Raw genomic sequence first — 21,582 nt, 5'->3', positions numbered from 1 at the left:
AAGGGAGCTAGACCATGGATGTTTTAAAATTGCTTTGGACTTCTCTATGAAAGTATTTCTGGAGGAGGATGGAGAAAACTCACATGGCCGAGGCTCAGTCTTTCCTCCAGTCTCTCTTAGCCAGAGTTGGAGGACTAAGCCTTTTGTCTTCAGAGGACTTTGGCCAGGCTTTCCATAGTAATACTGCCTCTCATCAGAAAGCACTTTGGTACTTATTTGGACATGCCCTGTTAAGTAGTCACTCAGACACCTCCCAGAATTAGTCTGCTAATCTCGACGTATACATTTATTACTGGTGCGTGCTTAGGGGAAATACAGTCGGGTCCTTATCGCCAAAAGTACTGCACTTCAATAACGAAGGGGCGTTATTCACCTCTTCTGTACAAACTGGGAGCTGGATGTTCAGGAGAGCATTAGAGAGCTAGAAATTCACTTAAACCTCTTTGGGTGCATCTGGTATGGCCTGCAAGCATGAGTAATGTTCATAAACCTCCTGCCCTCAGTCTTTGAGCTCCCGAATGAATGCAAGGAGGTGGAAGATTTTTCTCTTGGGGAGGTTCAGCTTTTGAGTTAGGACAACCACCAAAATGTTTCTTTCATTAAACACCTCTAGTGCTACTTCCGTCTTTTCTGGGACTGGATGTTTTAGCCCCAAGAAGAAAGGCAAATCTTAACGTCCTTGATAGGTGCGATGCCGCTTCTCAATGTAACTTGCAGGGCATGAAACCAGTAAGGGAGAGGCAGGAGACCAACGCAGCCTGTTTTGTGCTGTTGACATAAATTTCAAGGACTTTTTTCCTCATTTGGCCTTTGCCTTTCTCATCAGGAAAACACGATCACGAGTTATCACAGTGAATGCAGAAGCGGTGGGTGTTTGCCCATTCTCTGCCGGCCCAAGCTCTGTGCTGCTGTGAAGGCTTGTGTTCCTGCCAGCGCAGGCAAGGGAGGTGCTTCTGCAGCCTGAGGATGGTGTGCCAAATTCCAGTTTGATTCTAAAAAAATGCGTACACCAGTAAGATAAAACTGTGCATATTAAAGGTTGCCTTGTTTGGAAGAAGGGTATAAACATTTGTATAAGGCTAGACGAATTCAAACAAGAAGATAAACATGCACACATGGGTGATTAACTGTTGGAAGAACCTGCCAAGAGAAGTAGTTTCTCCAGCTTTCAGTGTATGAAAAAAACAGCTTTCTGAAAAATAGGGTTTAGTGAGAAGTGAGTGTTTGGGCTTTACAGAGAAGTAACGGAAACTCAGGAGCCTGGGGCAGAGATCGAGATGCAACATAGGGCGCAGTGTTCCTTCAGGCCTTTCTTCATGGCCTGTATCTTAGCTTCTTCCCTCCCTCTCCTGATGTCTTAACATTAATGCACGTGACGTGTTTTCTTACCGTGGTTTTGAGACTGGGGGATGCTTTTGTGATGAAGGAATTTGAGGGATGGTTGGGGCCGTGTGTGGAGGCCGCCTTGCCTGTCGGGAGGTGCCGGGGCAGCAGGGTAGCTGGAAGAGAGGAGACGAGGCGTGCATCTAGGGCGCAGATATTATTGCCTGATGACTATTGCCCTAAAGCATCCAGTTTGGCATGTGTAGTGCACGAGAGTGGACTTCGTGTGGCAGAAGACGTTCTGGATCTGTTAAGGTAAGTAGTTGCTTTATTGTAGTGGACAAATGGGGTGGTTAGTGAGGAGGAGGAACCAGGGCGAGGGCTGTGATGACTGTCCCAGGGAATTGGATTGGGAATTTGCATTACAGTCAGCCCTTGTGCATCTCCTGTCTTCTCACCAACAACAGGCTGCAGAGCTTGAGACAGCCTAATTCCAGCTCCTGAGATGAAGATTAGAAGGGCTCTTGTTAATGACTGTAATGTTATGACAAACTTTTATTTGGCAGAATGAACTATTCATTTTCTTAAGCATGGGCAACGTTTTAATGATGTAAAGGTTTTATTTTTAGTGTGTGTTAAATCTTACATGGATAGCAGTATGCGTGTTTTGAATTTTGAGTGACTGATGAGAAAAGCTGGCTTTTTGTTAATTTGATTGTCCGTGGTAGTGCGCTAAATGCCTAAGACTGCAATACATCAGAAAAGTATTTCTACAGGGAACAGCCAGAGCAGAGTCTCCTACAGAACTGTGTGTGTGAAAAAAATCTCTGTAGATGCTGATTTGGGTTTTGTATATATGCAGAGCTGCATTTGTTAAGCAAGTTTATTTCTAAGAGAATCTTGAGGAAAGGCAAATTCCTGGAATTGTAACTCAGCAGCATTTGGGTCATACAACCACCAAATGTAAACACTTGTGTGGCAAAGTCTTGGTATCTCTAAAGTCCTTCCTAATTTTCTGGGCAAGGTATCCTGCTTGGAGAGTGTTGGAACTCCAGAACTAAGTCTTAGTTCTTCTGTGGTCAGATTAACCATATTTGAGAACTAAATATTTGGCCTTTAAAATAGCTTTTGTGCAGTCTCCTTTCTGTACAAATAATAAAAACTGTGAGGCTTTCGCCTTACAGCAGAGTCAAGGAATACAGCTTCACCGGTATAGACACAGCCAGCTGTAGTGACAAGGAAACTTGTTAATGGAAAAGCAGACAAGTGTATGTGCTGTACTGCTCTGCCCTTTTCTGGCTTAAAAGAAGCCTCGGACAGAAATCTTTCTGTAGTTGGCAAAGTCTATAGCCAGTGTACACCTTGTATGTGTTGACTGTTCATTGGCAGTAAACCACTTCAAAGCTAGCTGTTTTTAAATGTATTAGAGCTGTAACTTGTCAAAGCAAAAGAATTGTATCCATTTTATCCAAGGAGCTTCAAAGTTTTTGAGTCACATCCCACGTGGAACCTATTTCAGAGTTCAGAAATGCAATTCTCTTTGCTGTACAGTTGAAGTCCCCTGTTAACTGAGGAGATTGAAGTAGACGGACGCCTGTAATCTTGAGAGCAGACAACAGACAACCCTTTATTGCTAAAACACACACATACTTATAGTCACATATTCTGCAAAGTCACTGTACACGCGCACAAGCATAAAATATGATTGGTTATATCAACACTGTACACGCGCATAAACATAAGATATAATTGGTTATACTAACTCTGTACATGCGCATAAACATAGGAGATAATTGATTATGCCAATTAAAACACGCGAAACTTGTCTCAGTCTAATTGGTCAAGATAAACTGCCGAATTGAGGTTCTTTGTGCCAAGTTCCCTTTATCGTGGAATGCGCACCTGTGTTCTTCTGATTGGCATCTTTCTTTTTTTGTCGTCTTGTTTATTCTGTTCAAGGTCTTCTAAAGGCCTCTGGAATGCTCTTGCGACCGATGTTAGCTAAACATGTGTCCACAGTTAACATTGCTGGAAGAGACATCACCAGGTGTTCTTAGGCAAAACACAACAATTTCTCTAGAGAATCGGGTAGAAAATGACCAAGTAGATGATAATTTTTACCACTGTTAAGTAAAAACAAAATTTATGTATACTTTACTGTGCATATTCATGTTTTTGAGGTGTTACATCAATGCCAGCTACTATTATACGGTATACAACTTGCAGTATCTGTTGCAAGGGGGGCTGCATAAATAATTTCCAAAGTATTTCTGAAACACTGGACTTACTTTTGATCCATCTTGAAAGCATTAGCCCAAAAGAATTGGAAGATAGTCCTGTTTGAAAGGTTAAAAGAAAGTTGAGTAATTTGTCCTGAATCCTACCTATAGCAGTTTTGTAGCCATTAATAATTTCTTTATTAACAACTATAACTCTGACTTGAAAAGTGTCATAGAACAGAAGGTGAATTTTAAGTGCTTTTTAATGCAGTGAATAATTAAGAAGATGCTTCTTGAAATCGCTCCTTAAAACAAGAAGCTCAGCTCAGGGAAATAAAACATTTCTCCAAGAAGACACAGGTGTTTGAGCCTCCCTGTTTTTCTTGATGAACAAAACCAAGAACATAAGAGTAATTGATTACTCTTACGTGGTTTCCACTCTTCCCTCTCCTCTAGCACTTGCTTTGAGATCACAGGTGTGCTTTGCTCCCAAAATGTTTATAGGAGGAGATGACTACACCCCTGGTAGCTCTTCTCGTAGAATAAATCACGAAGCCAAGTGCATGGCCGTGCCCTGTGCTCTGTTGCAGGGGAGGTGCTTGTTGCCCTGGACAGAATAGTTTCCAGTAGTGGAAAGCCTTTTTTTACGAGAGCTGTTTGGGGGTGGTGGTTTTCCTTACACCTCCCAGCTTTTCTCCTGAAACAAAAAGCCGACCCTTCATTCACGCTAGGCTCCAGATTGGGCTCACTGTTGTGTTTTCTGGGTGTGGTGGCAAAATTTCCCAAATTTTCGGTGTCTTTGGTGTTGACTATGGACCTGTAAGTGGCCCAGAGTCAAGCTAGCAACTTGGAAGTGCAGCATTAACGTAGGTTAGATGGTATATTGTGAAGAGAGGTCAGTGCCTCTCCAGTTCTCTATTTTGTGACAGTTCTGGCTAATCTTCCCTTAAAATGTAGACCCTCCAAATTTTCAGTTGAAATTGTGATAGAGGTGGACACTCTGAGGTCCCAGCTGAACTGTCATCAATGTCCAGTATATTAGTGCTGCAACAGCATGGTTTTATTTATCGGTTTATCTTCTCAATAGAAATACAGTGCTTTGAAGGCTTTTGCAAACAGATTCTACCTCCTGGAAGGTGAAGCTGTAATTTTGTGTCCAGTCCACTATTCAGTCTTGAGTAAGCAACTTCTTTAGAAAAACAGTTGTTAGTTCTTTTATTTAGTGTTTTTTTTAAAATTACTGTAAAAGGAGATTGTTTCTGCAGAGATACCAGGCAGTATCCAATACCGGGAGTTCAGGCAAGGTCAGAATTTTAATTGGGAAGTGATGAAATGTTCTCAGAAGTGCAAAGTCTGGGACTTTTTGTGTCAGTCGCTGACTTGCATGATAACAAATGTAGGTGAACGTCAGTCTTATCTGTTGTGCATCTGTTCTAGGTTTCCTTTCAATATCACTTTGCTGACCGCAGGACATCTTCAACCCTGCAAAGGGAGCAATAATGATCTTATGAGGCCGAGGAGAAATGCTGTAGAGTAAATGAAGTTTGACATCTTCAAACTTAGTAAAACTCTTGGCACTGTTTCTGAGAAGATTTTGAGATTGCTGGTGTTCAAGGGGGAGGTGGAGTAGCTTTGCTGGATCCTGCACTTTGGGCTGCTAGTAGTACAAAATTGTCTTTGTAGTTAAACAGTTCTAACCTCTGCAGTTTTGATGATCTGTTTTTAAAGTTTTTCAAATATTTATACCATGGTATAAAGAGTCCACTGACAAATAGTCACTTAAATATTTGGAAGAGCTTTCACTGGCATTACAGAATTACAGGAGGTGTGGGTATGTGCATACGCCAGGTGATTTTGAGCAGAAGCTCGTTATGATAACTTCAGGTGTTGAGTTGTCCTGTCGTGCAGTTTCGGTGGGTGCATCCCTTCCACGGGCACATCCACCTCTCCACCGAGAGCCGGTGGGCATTCAGGTGCTCTTGTGTTCCGTCCTGGAATGTGGCACTCTCCAATTTCTGTGCCTTTGTGGTAGCTCTTAAATACTGGTGTCCCCCTCTTTTGCTTTGGCCCCAGAGATTGTGGTTGGAAATGGTTGTTGTTGTCTTCAGTGCTTCGTCCCGTCGACCTCGGAGGTGTGTTAAAAGAGGAGAAGGTGGGATGGTGCCGCTGCAGCAACACAATAGGATGGGAACAGCCATCGCTCCGGGCACGGGCAGCTCTGGGGTGACCTTCCCAGGAGATGCGTGGCCATATTGGGTACACCAAGCAGGTACTAATGTCACTGTTTGAAGTCTCCTTCTGTTTCCAAAACTCACAAAGCTCTCTTGGTGAAACGTTCCCTGTTCCTACTGGATCTCCGCAGAAGGGGCATATAAACTGACTGACGATAGTGTTCCCAGGCACAAAAGGTAATTGTAAGTATTGTTGTTGCTGGATGGTAGCCATGTTTCTGGTTTGGTGTATGGTTTTTTTAATGGAGAAAATTTTAATTTCTGTGCTTTCCATTTATTGGTTATTTTGGTCAGAACTTCAGTTTGAGCAGTATACGCGGAGCAATTTCTTTTTGTGTGTGTAAATAGATGTATGTATGTGTTTGTGTGTATATGCTTGCATGTATAAACATTTAGTTATTGATAGGTCTTGGATTTGAAAAATTACTTGTATTCCTAAACTACAGTGGGTTTTATGGCACAGGCTGAAGAGCTTGACTATGGGTGGGAAAGAAAGATTGTTTGGAAACTTTGACAGTTTCCTGATGGATCAGAGATGCCAACAGCAAGAAGTGGTGTAGCTTGGAGTTATGGCCCCTGTAAGGCCAGTGTATAGGTTCCTAATTAAATACAGTATTTAGTCAAAATTAGTATCGAACATCAACTTGAAACACTATTTTTTTTAAATTCAGACTTCTCATTAGTGTAGTCAATATTATCGAACTGAATGCCAACTAATGGCTTAGTGCTCTTGTCAGGAAGATGTCAAAAATAGGATTGGGTTTTGTGGTGAAGGTTCATAAAACATTTTGAAACCTATTGAGCTGTCAGAAGAGATGTGCTGTTACTATGAGCACATGTCATTTTCAGGGTCAATTAAAAGATGATGGTCTTTGGAGCTCTGTAAATCAGGGATGTGTGCAGGCACTGGGAGCTGGGATTTGCTTGCCCTAGTCCTAGTAATGCAGGGATAGATGAAGAATGAATTGCACGTTGGGGGGGTATAATTGGAGAGGGTGGGTATCTCTTCTTTTTTTTGTAATTAATATGTGAAACCCTCAGTGTCATATTTAAGGCTCAGGGTAGAAGGGAGAATATTTTTCAAATGATAAACCTGAAAAGATGAGAGCTTACAAACTGAGCACAGACAATGCAGTATAAAATGTGGAGCTTTCTCTTACTGTCTTGTGTCTGTGAGATTTCAACAGCGCTAATAGCCATTTCATGAAAATACAAACTTGGTGATTTTGTGCTTTTGCCAAATTACTATGGAAGTGTTGACAAAACAGCTGGGGAAGTCATTCATCACATTTTTGTGCAGTCACTCATAAGATTCTTTTCTTTTTAAATTTAACTGCATGGCTTTTTGCTTTATATGTAATCTTTTTCTCTTACGGTAATCTGGATTTGCTGTACATTAAGGTTTTGAAGACTCATTTAAAGCTGATAATCAATGGAAAAATATGTAACAAAACTGTGTAATTTGCAAATTTAGGGCTTGCTCAGAACTGCTCTGGGCTGCTCCTTTTAGTGAGGGCCACTAATGGAAATGTAAGACGACATCTTGATACTTCAACTTGTTGGTTTTTGAGAGTTCCAAAGATCTGTTCATTGCGAAAGTGGAAGAGCACTTTTCCTCTGCTTGCTACCTGAGGAGTTTTCTAATTAGAAGCCAATTTTGCTTGACTTGGTGGTGGTAACTCCTAGGAGGGTTGAAGGCAAGAAGCAAAGTTCTGTCTTTGGGGCAGCGAAGGGGCTGTTTTGGCTGGCACTGGGAGGTTCTGCAGCACAAGTGCGAGAGGTGCAAAGGTCCGCGGGGCTCTGCTCGGGCACGGGGAGAGAGGAGACGCTGGTGGAAGGCACCTCGTGTCTGGGTATGCGATGGAGGACCTGGCCGGGCTGCGTGTAGTTGCGCTGTGGATTTTTTGTTTATTTGTTTGTTTTCCTCTAGTAGTGAGTATTAAGTTGCATTGTGCTTTTTTTTTTTTTTTACTCAGTAGGATTTTGGTTTGCACTTCAAATTGAATTTCAAAGTGAAACGCGAGCTGCGAGGCTTCCTCATGGTAGAGGTGAAACCTGCAGGGATTTTTGCCTGAGGTTGAAATATAGGCGAGATGGAAAAAAAGCTCTGAATATTGAACCCAGTCAAGTATTTTGATGTTGGTGATACCAATTCTGGAGGAAGAGAGGCCACGTAAGAGGGAGGCAGTTACAGTGATCTGAGCCCCATCTCACCTACCTGTTGCGTAGGGAGTGTGTTGGGGGAAGAAGCCCCAAGAGCAGGAGCCCCTGGTGCAACTTTTTAAAGGGGTCTGGTAGGCAGCACTGCAACGTAGTGGCATACAACGTGACTTGCAGGAAACTATGGTAGAGATGTGACATGACCCTGAAAAGTGTAGAAAGCATCATCTTTTAAGTAATCTCAATTGCTGTTTAAAAGTCGGGTCCATTTGTTCAAACTCTGAGCTTGAAATCGTGCTAATTTGTATTTATATATGTCAAGCTGTGAAGCTCATTCCTCATTCTTTGCTTCCTTTCAGAATTCATGCAGAAATGAATAAAAGACCCCTGTGTGATAAAGTCTTTTAAAATTAATAAAATTCACTTTGAGCAGCAGCATGCAAATGGGGTCATCTCTCTGCTTGCTGGAAACATGGGGATTTGTGTTACCTCCTGCTATTTGCATTTGCTACATCCCAGATCTTTAAGATGAGAGCAGTTGGCATAATCTATACGGATGCCCTGGCGTGCTTCGACAGAAGCAAAATAACTGCAAAAGCCTGGAAGTGCTCAGCCTGCGCTTCTCTCTGGCCTCAAATTTAATGTAGGGCCATTCGTTGGGCTTTAAAAGATCTTTCAATGAGTAAGTTTTGACAGCGAGGAGGTAAATCCAGGCTCTCTCAGCAACTCCCCTACCTATAGTCAGGCAGCAGAGCTTGGTGCCACCCGATATGGTCAAACAGGAGTGGCTTTAGCCATCGATCCCCATTAGCCGCTCAGGGGAACAGCATGATGACACTTCCTTCCAAAGCACCCCTTGGCAGCGCTGCCGCAGTTAGCGTATGGTGTGTATTCATTTAATTTTTCCCTATTTGTTGCGGATTGGGGTATCTTGGTGGCGAAACATCGTTGTCTTGAGTAGCTTGGTGTTCCGGGAATGCAGGATTCGTGTTGGTACACGCTGGGCTGAATACAGGATATAATGGGGTTCTTGGGCGTGTACGGGGGTGGTAGGTAAAATCCAGATGGCTAAAAATAAAAGAAGAAAATCAAAAGGCCGAGCTTTCGAAGGGAGCTGCTGCGGGGCGGGGAGGGTGAGCAGACCCGGCGTGGGGCTTTCCCTGCCCCTGCCCTGCGCCGCAGGGGTACGGGCTGGGTAGGAACAGTGTGAGCTGGCACCGGAGCAGCTGGATACGAGGGCAAAAATAAAAAGAGCAAGTCCATTGCCAGCTTTTGAAGCCAGAAGGGCAGAGGATTGCTATATGCGTTGAGCAAAAAGTACTGAGCCCTGCCCTTTACTGGATACTGGACGTGCTGCAGCCATGGCTCCCCCAGGACAGAAATAGCACTGCGAGAGTCGCTCCGTCAGTCTCTGTCCTTTTTCCCAAATCCCACCCCTGTTGTTTTTCCATCACTTCCCAGGACTTCGCCACCACCTCCCTGCTGTCTCCTGCCACTTGTGGAGTTTTTCCCTCCCTTGCAGGAAATGCCCGGCTCCCACGGCAGAGGAAAAAGCAGTGCTGGTCCTGCCCTGGGAAAGCCCGGCCCAAATCCCCCAAGTTATAAACTTAATACAAGGTTTTGAGTTGGAGCAGGGAGACATAATGTGTGTCTGAGCGCGGGGACGTTGGCGATGGGCGAGCTGTGCGGTCGGAGCCAGCGCAGGGTGTGAGACGGGCAGAGGATGAGGTGGGACGTGGCAGCAGGTTTCCGCAGAGGGTGCAGACTGAGAGCCGGTGACGTCTTTAGTTTCTAACCGCTGAGCGCTCCGGGCACCACTTCGACTAAATATTTCCTAGCATTTTGCAGGAGGGATGTCTCAGACGTCAGTTTGCTGCACCAGAGGAAACCCTGAATGTCCTCGTGCTCTCGCTAGCACCGAGGAATGTGCAATCGCTCTGGAAGAAAAATGATTGCCAATAATTGGTGAAAGCCACTGATTTGTGTTAGACGACTCAAAATGTCGTCCTTCATCCTGTGCTTCAGCTGATAAACTTCAGTGTTGACATAAACTCCCTTTATGGTTTACAAAAGCTCTGCCTGTAGAAGCGATGGTGCAGATGGGGCAGCTGCTCTGGCATTCCCCAGATAGTTTCTGAGTGATTTCAGGCTCTTTCGGCTTTCAAGACTACTTGCATTTTTTTTATCAGTAGATTTTAAGATGGCTGCTTTTTTTCTCATAAGCGTCACATCAAATAGCAAGAGAGAGATTTTTAGAGGCCGTCACTGTCAGACAGCGACATTTTCCAAAGAGGACTTGATGCAAATTTTAGTTTCTGTCGAGTCTGACGAACCCGAGAGAGCACAGGCTGAAAGTGGTTTTTATAACTCCTGCTGTTAAGAGTTGCAGTATTAGTGTTTCCTGGCATTTAGAAACAAGTTTAAGAACAATTCATCAGAAGAACTTGCTCATCATAGCCTCTAGTAATGGTGAGGGAGTATTTTCTTGGCTGAGTGTGTTGCCTACAGTTTCAGGAGGGGAGGGTGTGTGTGCGTGTGCACATGCAGTTTTGGAAAATACCCTGGGCTTGGTATTTTACAATGAGCATCCGTCGCTCCCAACAGAAATTAAAAGAAACTATGATGATTTGGCAACTTTCTGAAAACAACTTGCAAGTTTGGTCCCCCAAATTACACCACTTTCTTCTATGTTTTAGTAGAGTTACTCTGTCTCCTGATTTCTCTGTGCTATAATACATTAGATATGGAGCTTTTAAGAGAAGAAACAAAAGAATCAGTTAATCTCCAGGAATTTTTCAGCCCAGGGTAATCCAGGCCTGTAGACAGGTCATTTCCATTAAGTAAGTTCTCAGCTCCAATGGGCTCCTCTGAAGTGTGAGACTTCCCAGCAAATGTTGGACTTGAGTCTCAGAAGAACCCTGGTATCTTCTGCTAAGGTAAATATTAATACCGGAGCTGCCGTAACAGCGGAGAAGTTTATCAGTACAAAAATCTTACCAACAGATTACAAAGATTGTAGTGCTGTTGACTTCAAATAAGTGTATTTAAATGTTTTTTGGGTTTTTTTTTTTTCTTCTTTCTCTTTGGGTTGCGCCTTCAGTCGCAGCTCAGCTCTCCCTGGCAGCAGCGGATATAGTTGAATCATCAGAAACCCCAGTGCCCTCCGTAGACGCAGGGTAAATTCCAAGCCCTTGTAATAGGAGGGGAAAAAGTCAAGCAAAACTTTTTTCTTTTGCACACTTGTTTTGTTGTCAGTCAGCATCGGTAGCAGCTCAGACTAACATCACACTTCCAGTTGAGTCTTCTCTAGAAGCAGCAATACGGTGTCCTGCTCTGAGCTTCAGAAAATACACCATCTCTTAACTTTAAAGTCTTAAAGTATTAGAAAGACATTTTGCTGGCCATGATTCAAGAAAGATTTGAATGAAGGAAGTTTCCTGCAAGCCGTCCTTGCACAACCAGCTCGCTGGAGCTTTAGCTCGGAGCCATCTTGTGTCATTAGATGAAGCCAGGTGTCCCTCACCAGGTGCATCTTCTGATGCCGGTTACAGGAAGGGCCGTGTGGCGTTCGCGGTCTCAGGGAAGTCTTCCTTTGGACTAAGCAAACCGGTGTGCCTACTTTTTGTTTCTTAATACAGGGGAAAATCCTGATTATAATTTTTTTTTTTTTTTTTCTTCTTGGTTAGGTGTGTAAGAAAATAGCATGCAAGCAGTAGGGCTGCCATGCGGGAAACACAAAGGCTCCGCTTCCTCTTGCGCGGGAAGTGACGTGGTAAATGTAAATCAGTGGTTCGATATCCTCAGGATGTTTACCCTGGTTTGTTTGGCATGTTTCTGTTAATTACTACCTTGCCATTAATTACTGCTGGTTCCTGGTAGGATTTCAGTTCAATTCCAGGACGTATGCTTAAATGTAACGCAAAATAATAATCCTAGCCCCTGCAGGGCTGCTGTTCTGTGAAATGCTCCATGACTTAACCTGTCCCACCTCACCTGGAATATCCCCTGCCTTAGTGGTTTTATTCCTGTGTGTTACTTCCATTTTCCATGGGCCCCTTGGTGTAGCTGGCAGCTCCCCCAAAGTGCCCACCTAGTCCAAGAATTGTACTCGCCGTTTGCCTTAGACATACAAAATCGATGTATTACCGAATAAATACAAGTTGGCAGTGACTTTCCCGATAACGTTGCCCCTCACGATAGGCAATATTGCCCTCTACTGGTTAATTGCAGGTTAAAAGATCCATATTTTCCCCTTTCATACAGCAGCACTTTGCTATGAGAGATTATTTTTCAGCCCTTCTTGCTTGGAGCAGAACGCAGGTTTTGGTCCTAATGCAGCTTTTTAGGATGCTACAGCTCGTGTTTGATTTCTTTTTCCCCAGAAGCTGCTTTTCATTTGGGAGAACCTCGTGCACCAGAAAACCAAGATTTAATTATTGTTTCTAAATATTAGTAGTAATGCTGAATCCCTCATTTTCAGAATTAACCCCTGGAAATGTAACTTCTCCAGACTGGTTTTGCAAGTGAAATAACTGCAAGGTTTTAAATTATTATTTGCATTAGTAGAATAAGACCTTTTGCTTAACACTAATGGGGATGCTGCTTCCAGCAGCCCCCAATAATTGCTCCCTTCCCTGCCCCAGCTGGGGCAGCTGCATCATGAGCCGGATCCTGGCACTGAGCTGGGTTAAAAATAAGCTTGCAAAAAGAGTGTTATTTTTAACCCGGGTCAGTCCCCTGCTTGGGTTCACGGCGCGGCTGCCCAGGCTCTTGTGTGGGTGTGCTGGCTTGGGGGCAGGGGAGATGGCAAGAAGGAGCCGTGGGGGGAACGAAGGGCTGTTTAAAGCCGGAGCACCCCTGAAAGTTGCATCTCAAGTGGATATTCCAGCTCTGAACTCAGCTATGAACCCCCCCCTCCATACAACTAGTGTTCCTAAAAGCCTTTTCCAGGACAAACATCACCGCTGACAAAGCTCCAGCACTGTTGAAATGCTTTTTGGTGGTGATGCCCTGTGTGGCTGACCTTTCCCAGAGTAAATTCTTTTCAAGTCTCATATTTGCAATTGGTACAGCTAGCTTTATTCAGAGTCTGGCTCGAATGTTTCAAATATGTTTAAATATGTAGAATAAGAGAAATTAGTTGATGCAAATGACACTTCAGTTTTGCTTTGCAAGGTGTATTAAAGATAGGTAATCAAAGATTTGGAGGCTCATACCGTGCACAGTGCCGTACATAATTCAATATTTGAGTCACAGCTGATGTGATTTTACAGCATTTAACTAATCTGTGATGTCAACCTGCTTTCCTGCACCTCAGAAAGGGGAAAAATTTTGGACCGTTTTGGGGGGGTCTTTTTGTTGAAGTAAAACTTGTCTTTATTTCAGGGGGAGGTGGAAAACTGAATGACTCTGCTGGGTGATTGAGATGGATTTAATCTTTTCAGTACTTAAAGGGGACATATAAGGAAGATGGAGACAGACTTTTAGTAGGTCCTATAGTGATAGGAGAAGGGGTAATGGTTTTAAACTAAAAGAAGGTAGATTCAGACTAGATATAAGGAAGACACTTTTTATGATGAGGGTGGTGAAACACTGGAACAGGTTGCCCGGAGAGGTGGTAGATACCCCGTCCCTGGAAACATTCAAGGTCAGGTTGGACGGGGCTCTGAGCACCCTGATCTAGTGGAAGGTGTCCCTGCTCATTGCAGGGGGGGTTGGACTAGATGACCTTTAAAGGTCCCTTCCAACCCAAACCATTCTATGTTTCTATGATTCAGCTGCAAAATGTGCTGCTGTGTAGTGGTGGGGAGCAGCTCTGCATCCCCCCAGGGCTCTGCCATAGGGTGAAGGACAGTTGGGGACGTGCTGGCAGCCCAGAGATAGGAAACACAAATTATTCTGGAGGAAAACTGGGTAATTTTGTAGTCTAATCAAAGTAAATACAGTATTTGACTTCAGTTGCCACTGTATTATGTTTTGTGGCATGCAGATGCAGCCCCTCTGGTGTGCTGATGCTTTCACCCCAAACAGAAGCGTAATGCTGATGGCAGCTGAAGAGGGAACTTTCTTGCAGTATAACACAGGTTAGCTCAGCTTAGCAAAAATGCTAATTACAAATCCTTGATGACAGCAATTTAGGGATCTTACGTGGAAAGGCTGAAGACAAACTTCCAAAGGGATGTTGGTTCCCCAATACTGAGGAGTTGTGCTCTAGGTTTTAGCATAGCTTGCCACCTCTTTGGGGCCAAGCAGTGGGTTTGAACAAGTTTGCAAACAGCCCCTTCACCATTTCTATCTCAGTGGATGGTCTCTAAGCGTTTCATTCTGATTCCCACCCTCAGCCACGTGCCCTTTCCTTGTGCTTCAGCTGTAGCTGCGTTGCACAGCTAAAACCCAAGCAGGAGCAGCCCGGTCCTGCATCTCAGACTGGTGCTGGCAGAGCAGGCAGGCAGGGTGCTGGCAGAGCAGGCAGGCAGGGTGCTGGCAGAGCAGGCAGGGTGCTGGCAGAGCAGGCAGGGTGCTGGCAGAGCAGGCAGGGTGCTGGCAGAGCAGGCAGGGTGTCCACAGCACCCAGCACAGCCAGGGCTCTCCTCGGTTCGCTGGGCTGGTGCAGCACCCTCAGCCGATGCGATGGTGCGGTGCAAGGTCCAGCTTTGGGGGTTAGTTTTGGATCATTTTTGAAGGAAAGAGAAATATGCATTACAGGAATTATCTGTTTGTGGGGTTTTTTTCTTGGTGTATCAACTTTCATGGAGCAATTGAGCTGTGAACCCTGCTGGGGGAGGGGACAGTCCTTGCTCTGGGCCATTTGCAGAAGAGCTGCAGGTGGAGAACACCGCAGGCAAAGCCTTGGAGAAGGCGTATCCTGAAGACGAAAAGTGGCATAGTTATAAGGACTTGTCCCAAAACTCACAGGAGGTGTGTACAGGCAGGTACCATTGTCTTCCAGAGTCTGTGCTCGGACTGTCAGGACTTGAAGGCTAAAACCTGCTCTGGAGAGCAGCTCTCACGGGATTTGATAAAGCAGGACAAGCTCTCCTGCCTCTTCTCTAGATTGCAGTTGATTTAACTGAAAAGTCTGGAGTACGGAATGTCTTTCGCATTTTTATGTTTTATTTTAAGTTGGACTCAAGCAGCGAGTGCTTGCTGGAAGATCTTTCTGCGACTTTGTTAGGCGCTCAGTGTCGTGGGGCTGGTGGCACAGCTCAGCTCCCAGAGCGAGGGAGCTCTGCAGGAGCGTTCACAGCAAACGGCAGATCAAGGACGCGTCAGGGTGCAAGAGGGCCAGCACGCAACGATGCTGCGGGTATGGCACCAGGGAGGGGCAAGATTATTTTGAATTCTCCCAGTGTTAAGCTGTGCCTTTCACACCAGCGGAACTGGAGTAAAGGTGTCAAGATTGATCTCTAGTGTAGTTTGGAGTTAGTTGTTGGGGTGCGTGTAAAGCATCTGGTTTAATACTTAACTGCGTTAAGTGTTAGTGTGTCTGATTGGGGTGTCTGTGATGCACACACACACACACACACACAGAGCTTCGAGAACAGCCTCAGCACATTTTTCATTCCTGCATCTGCTTAGCAATATAAATTTTAAACATGCATCAAAGCAAGACTTTGCACATCAAAAAGAAAGCCATGCAGTTTGTGTTTCCATGGGAGGGGAGAGATCTCCTATTTCTGGTGCACTATAATTTGTTAGGAAGTGAACTCTCTTGACTGGTTTTTGTATGTGCAACTGGTGTACATGGGTTTCCTATGCTTTTTTTTTTTTTTTTTAACTCCTGGCATTTTATAGGCTTCATCTTCATAGACCTGGTATCATCAGATCGATACATGCTTCAGTGCTGTTTGTATAGTGTGTAAAATCCCATGGCGTTTTATGGGAAATGCTGGCAATTCTGCATCTGGTGTTTTCTGAGCTTTTCCTTGCCCACTGTCTCTTGTAGCTGAAGCACTGTGTCCCATGAGAGGGGAAAAAAGCCATCCTGCCAGCCCTCTCCTACTGCAAGGAGAACCACACACGCAGAGTTTTTACATTGGTGTGATGCAGACAGGCAGTGTCTAAATGCGGAAATCCTTGGTGTTATCATCACTCGTGTTTTTGTCTTGTTTGCTTGTGCCTTTGGAAGTGCAGGAGACTCCAGGGTGAAAAAGCACGAGTGTTGGGAGGGGGGCGGGGAATGGGCATTTAATCACCCAGGGAAGAGGGTCCTCTGCATAATATTCATGCGCATCAGGTGCTCAAACGCATGGCGGGGCGATGTGAGGCACGTCTTGGAGTCCTCTTCTCCTGTGAGGCCTCGGGTGCCGCATTGCACTGTGAAATGACTTTTTAAACATACCTTGCCTCCTTTTTCTCATGCCCTCAGAAGCATCTCCCTATGTATGATTACAAGGTAAAGACAATGCAACCTGTTTTGTTTGAAAGTGTCGGTGGTTTGGTGCACACAATGAAGTGGGTATTACTGCTGTTGTTCCTTACTGCATACGTGGTGCTTTTTCCATCTTCAAAGCATTTTCCAGCCATGAACTAAGAGCACACGCATTAGCTGAGAGCACACACCCCTCCCTAAGCAGCTGATGCCGGGCACATCCCAGGAAAAACTTCCAGAATGTGACACACCACTTTTGATGCAAATAAAATGACGCCATATTTCATCAGATCTATTAAAAGTACTTAAGTAATTGAATTAATGAAACTTTAAAAAGCCTTTGAGAGGTGGTACACACCTTTCTTCTCACTCTTTTTTTTTTCCTTCTTATTTTCTCTGTTGAATGTCTTTGGCTTTTTTATTTATCTTACTGTTTCCTTTTCGATGTGTGGTTTTGCTGGGGTTTTTTTTGTGTTACGGCAGCTTTCGCTACTTTACAGCGTTGGTACTGTTACAGTTTCTGCAGCAAAGGAAAGTGTCATCTGCAAAACAGCATGAGTATGACTGGAGTACCTCATCTTTCATACTCATTTTTGCAGACATTGGGTTTTTATTTCCATTGCGTTCATTCGCCTTTGCTGCGCGTGCCTGCCTTGCCCCCTGGACTGTGCTTACCTTTTACATCTTCAACCCAATTTCCCATCTTCATGTGATCCTTCACACTTCTTTACCATCCTACCAGCTGCGGATGTCCAATGTCCCGACCCTCTGAACCCACGTTAGCTTTGTTTTTCTCCCACCATCCCTGTGGCCCGCATGGGTGTTTCTCCCTCCTTTCCCTATAGTTTTCCCTTGAGCAGGGCCGACCCTTCCTCGGCAGACAGCCTGGGTGAGGTGGGATGAGATGACATGCTCTGCACAGGACAGAAGCATCGTCCAGGGCCACGTGCTCAGCTCGCTCGCCCTGCCTTTTGGGAAAAAGGAAACAGTGGCCCCAGAGTTGTCATATCTAGCTGACTTTTTTTGGGTGGCTTCAGTGTGGTGAGAGGCCATTGAAGGAGCTTTCTGCTCTAGACACTCCCCGATCGGCAGATAGGCAGGACTATCTGTGAGCTAACCACAGCCAAGGCAGTAGTTCTGTGACACCCAATTTCCAGCCCAGTTTTGAGTGGGTTTTTTTTTCAGGCTAAACTTAAGCATTCTGGGTGCAGCTCACTTTTCTTGCACTCTTTGCTTTTTCAGGTGAGGCAGATGAAGAAGCCTTTGCCGAGGAGTGCAGACGGAGAGGACAACACGCCCTGCCTTGCCAGCCGACCAACCCTCGCCTGCTGAAGTCTCACAAGCCTGCCAGTTCCCCCAAATATGCCTATCATTATAATAGCGATGAGGTGGAAGAACAAGATAGAAGCCGGGTTTCAAGCAGCTTGGAGACCCCTTTTTATTTATCAGGTGCGCACAAGCATGTTGATGAGAAATGCGCAGAAAAGGATCCATCAGCTAGTCAAAAGCCAAAACCAAAAAGCCAAGCAAGAGGTTGTTGCTGTGTGTTGACTTAATGTTAGCTCCCCAGTAGATAATGAACGGCAGCTTGTGTGCCTTCATCCTGCGTTAGCTCTGCTCTTCAATTTAGTCTAGGTTCACAAACGCTCTGGGATATTCAAGGATCCAGGGCAAATATTGTTATGCTGCTGAAGTGCCTATGCTCTTTGCTCTTAAAAGTGAAGGCCTTTTAGACACTAACTAATCACAATACTTTGCACATTCATTTACTTAAATTGTGCGTGGCTTCCTTGTCGAAGGAGAAGTTCAGCAACTTGATATTATTTCTGGAAGCTGCAATTTTAGGCACCTAAATCCTAATAGAGAAGGTTGAGACCATTCAGGCGAATGCGGAAGCTTGGTGATTGTCCTGGTTATTTTTGGAAGTAATTAGTCCTTTGATATACTTCCTGCCTGTAATGTTTCAGCAATATAGTCCAGAGGCTATCCTGGACAACAAAGCCCTCATAACTACTTGATTTAATTTGAACCTGTGGTCAAAGATCATCCAGGACTGCCAGGACAGGTTCTTCTGAAACATGAAGATGCCTTTATACTTGGATGCCCAAACCAAGGGCCCTTCTCAGTAGTGCTGAATTAGGTGAAGTGCTAGGAAGTGTGAGCTTATGAGGCTCCTCAGAGTAAACGCAGAGCATGAAAAACATGCGCTGTAGCCCAAAACATGTGCTCACGTACTCTCGGTGCTGTATCAACTTCTGCTGCGTTTATGAGCCTTCAAGTCTAACACTGTCTTCTGTATGGAAGACCTAACAATAACATGTGGGATGACAGCTTGAAAAAAATAGAAATATTTAGATAAATGTCTTCCTGATCAGTTGCTGGAAGTGTTGTCTCTTTAGGGATGGCTAAGTTGAATCTTTTAATTTTTTTTTTTTTTTTTTTTTTTAAAAAGAAAATTTCTCTACAGAAGCCTGAATGTAACCTCTGGGCTGATGTCCTGAAATCTCCCATGCAAGGGTTACAGGTTTTGTCTCCTGTAGCTGGCAAAACAAAACCTTGGCTCCGCATTTGGAGATTTGAGGTTCTCTGCAATCATAACAATACTGTGTAATGGTTTCCAAAGAGCATCTGAGTTTGATATGCACCTTGCAATTTTTGGAGCAATTTTTAAGACTGCTTAGGACTTTTTGCCGTGAATCTATTTATGCTCCAAGATGCACAAGTTTGCAATTAAAATGAATTTCCAGAAGTATTTGCGCAATCACAAAATCCTCTCTTCTACCAGTAGATTGAGAGTTGCCATAAAAGATTCAGGGTAAAAACTTGATTGCAGTAAGACTAAGATTTTACTGTTGCTTTAAATATTTTGCCTACTGTTCCTCTGATGGACAGGGCTGCTGAAGGACTGGTCGAGTCAGTCATAAAAACCTACGTGTCTTAATCCCTCCCTGGGAAGTTTGTGCACGAGCCCCGGCCAGTAATGCCGTTCATGGGTGTTCACCTCTGCCGACCGCCTTGCCCAGCGAGCAGGCTTCACCGGCGCAGCTCTGTAATTCTATAGACCACTTACTTGCTCCCGCTTGGCTTCTCCTCGATCACTGCAACAGCTGCCGTGCTCACACGGGCCAGCGTTGGGAAAGAATAGCATCTTTTTCTGCCTTGGTCCAAAGCCCGCTCGATTCAGTGGAAAATAGTTAAGTTCAATGGCCTCCAACCAGGCACTGTTCCACCTCGAATCAGATGGTTTTGCCACCGCTGGCGTGCGGCCCTTGGCAGCGAGGCTGCGCGGCAGTTTTAGATGTTGTCCCAGTTAGAGCACCTCAAGCAAATCCTCAGTCGCTAATGATTCACTTGCGGTGATCTAAGAGTGGGAATGTTTGAGTTTTAATTTGTAAGTCTGTAGCAAATTTAAATGAAGGAAAAAGGGGATAGGTTTCATCTTGACTACGTGGTGGGGAATCCCTCTGGAAGTGGCCATCTCTCTCTCTAGCACCCAAGGAGAAAGGCTGGCCAACTTGTTTAGACTGGCAACTGATATCCAGAGGTGAGATGAATCCTCTCCTTAGTCAGGATTTCCAGTCATTACAGCGGGTATTTAATAAAAAAATTAGAGTTTAATTTGATTCGCCATCTAACATGGGCACTTTGCGTTTTAGTAGAAATTGCTCTGGGTTTCATACTGTTCCTGGTTTCATAATAGCCTTTTAGAATAAAACTTCACCTCTTGTGCTCTGAAGTCATTGCATATCTCAAACAGTTCTCTAGCTCCAAACAAGTAATTTTTTAATAAGAATTCAGATACTGTAAGTAATGTGCTCCCTGATTGTATGATGTATGGCTGACTGGTGGTATCCAAGCTGTGTCAAAGCGGTCTTAATGCTAGCAGAGACCTAGGGGTTGCAGCCATTAATGGTAGGGATAGTGGTAACTACCCCTAAATACCCTACTTTTCTGGATTTGAGAGTTTTGACCTTTATCTAGCAAGAATGGTTCAAACGTTTAATTGTTAAAATACCAAAAAATACATGATATGAAAGATCATTATTTGGAAGATAATATTGCAAGGTTTGCTCTTCCTTTTGAATGAAATAGCTTGCATTAACCTAAAATTTACAACATTAATAATTCATTTTTGCTGCATTTTCATCCGCTGGCATCCCTGAAGAGGAAACCACTTTAAACAAACTAGCTTAACTAATCTTGATCCTTTCCTGGCATGGATTCCTCTGCTGGAAAGTTGAGCTTATTTGTACTTTATTTCGTCTTTAATGCAGTCTCCGTTCTTTTCACTGACATAAGGTTTCCTGAATTACACTTTACTAACTAGTAAAATCGATATGCTTGGTTATCCAAACTAATTATTTTATAATTCCCTTACATACTTGTATTTGGGCATGTAATGGAAAGAGAAAGGAAAGCAAAGCCGCTGTTTTCTGTGGAAATCTAATATGCGAGGAATGCTGGAGGTGCGGAGGTGGGAGGGAGTTCACTCTCCCTTTGCTCCACATTCCCTGGCTGTAACTGCGTGCGAGTGGGACGGGGTAAGAGCCATACTCTTCTGCAGAGAGAGGGTGGGAAGATTGCCTGGTGGATTTGGAAGTGGGCTGGTTGCTCCCTGGCTTAGCCAGAGCTGCCTTCACGCATGGTTTTTTGGCTGCTAGTATGAGAGCATCCCGTTACCCGTTTGCTTCCCATAGAAGGTGGCTGGGTTGCACGTGGAAGGGCTTCCAAGGCTGCAGAGCCTTGCAAGCTTTTGCTTGCCATGTGGGAGTAAAACCTTGGACTCTATTCAGTAATAGTATTACCTTAATGAATAGCAGGCAAGCAGGTTGTATCTGGCTTGGTATGTTCTTGTAGCAATTCTAGGCAGAATTGGTAATGAAAATAGTATGGTGAGCAAGCGTGAAGGAAGGCCCCAGTAAGTTGCTAAAGCTTTTCAGTCCCCTAAAACATCAAAGTTGGAATTACATCACTGGGTTGGCCAGCGAAACTGGAGAACTCGCCCCTTGGATTTAACAGTACAGGTAATTAAATAGTGGAGTGGCATACCTAGACAGGGTGGGATGTTTTGTCACCTCAGGTCTTTACGTAAAGGCAGGTTCTCTCTCCGCGATGCTCTGTGGCACGGGCAGGTGCCGTGGATGCGATGAGAGAATTAGTAGGTCAAATTGTGGCGTGCGTTGGGCAGTGGCTCGGGCTGAAAGGAGAGAATGTGAAAGTGTAGTGTAAAGCTGTAATTGTAAATTGAGTCACACGCCTGAAATTATACTGAAGCTGT

The 21,582-nt window shown here is 44.4% G+C and overlaps 1 protein-coding gene across 9 annotated transcripts in view; it reads left to right on the top strand.

The window, feature by feature from the left end:
- DNAJB6 (DnaJ heat shock protein family (Hsp40) member B6) overlaps positions 1-21,582 on the top strand; it is a 123,032-nt gene that overhangs the window by 38,862 nt on the left and 62,588 nt on the right. For 8 of the 9 annotated variants that reach the window (XM_041122675.1, XM_041122674.1, XM_030008220.2 and 5 more), the window contains exon 9: positions 17,547-17,753. In XM_041122675.1, the coding sequence (XP_040978609.1) occupies positions 17,547-17,753 (207 nt within the window). Of the gene's footprint in view, positions 1-16,301; positions 16,329-17,546; positions 17,754-21,582 lie in introns of those variants that run through there. The other variant, XM_030008222.2, reaches the window with a different exon arrangement.

This window comes from Aquila chrysaetos, chromosome 3, assembly GCF_900496995.4.
Source record: "Aquila chrysaetos chrysaetos chromosome 3, bAquChr1.4, whole genome shotgun sequence".
NCBI classification, from domain to species: domain Eukaryota; kingdom Metazoa; phylum Chordata; class Aves; order Accipitriformes; family Accipitridae; genus Aquila; species Aquila chrysaetos.
Note: the sequence above shows the minus strand (reverse complement) of the source record. Positions and strands in the feature narration are given on the sequence as shown.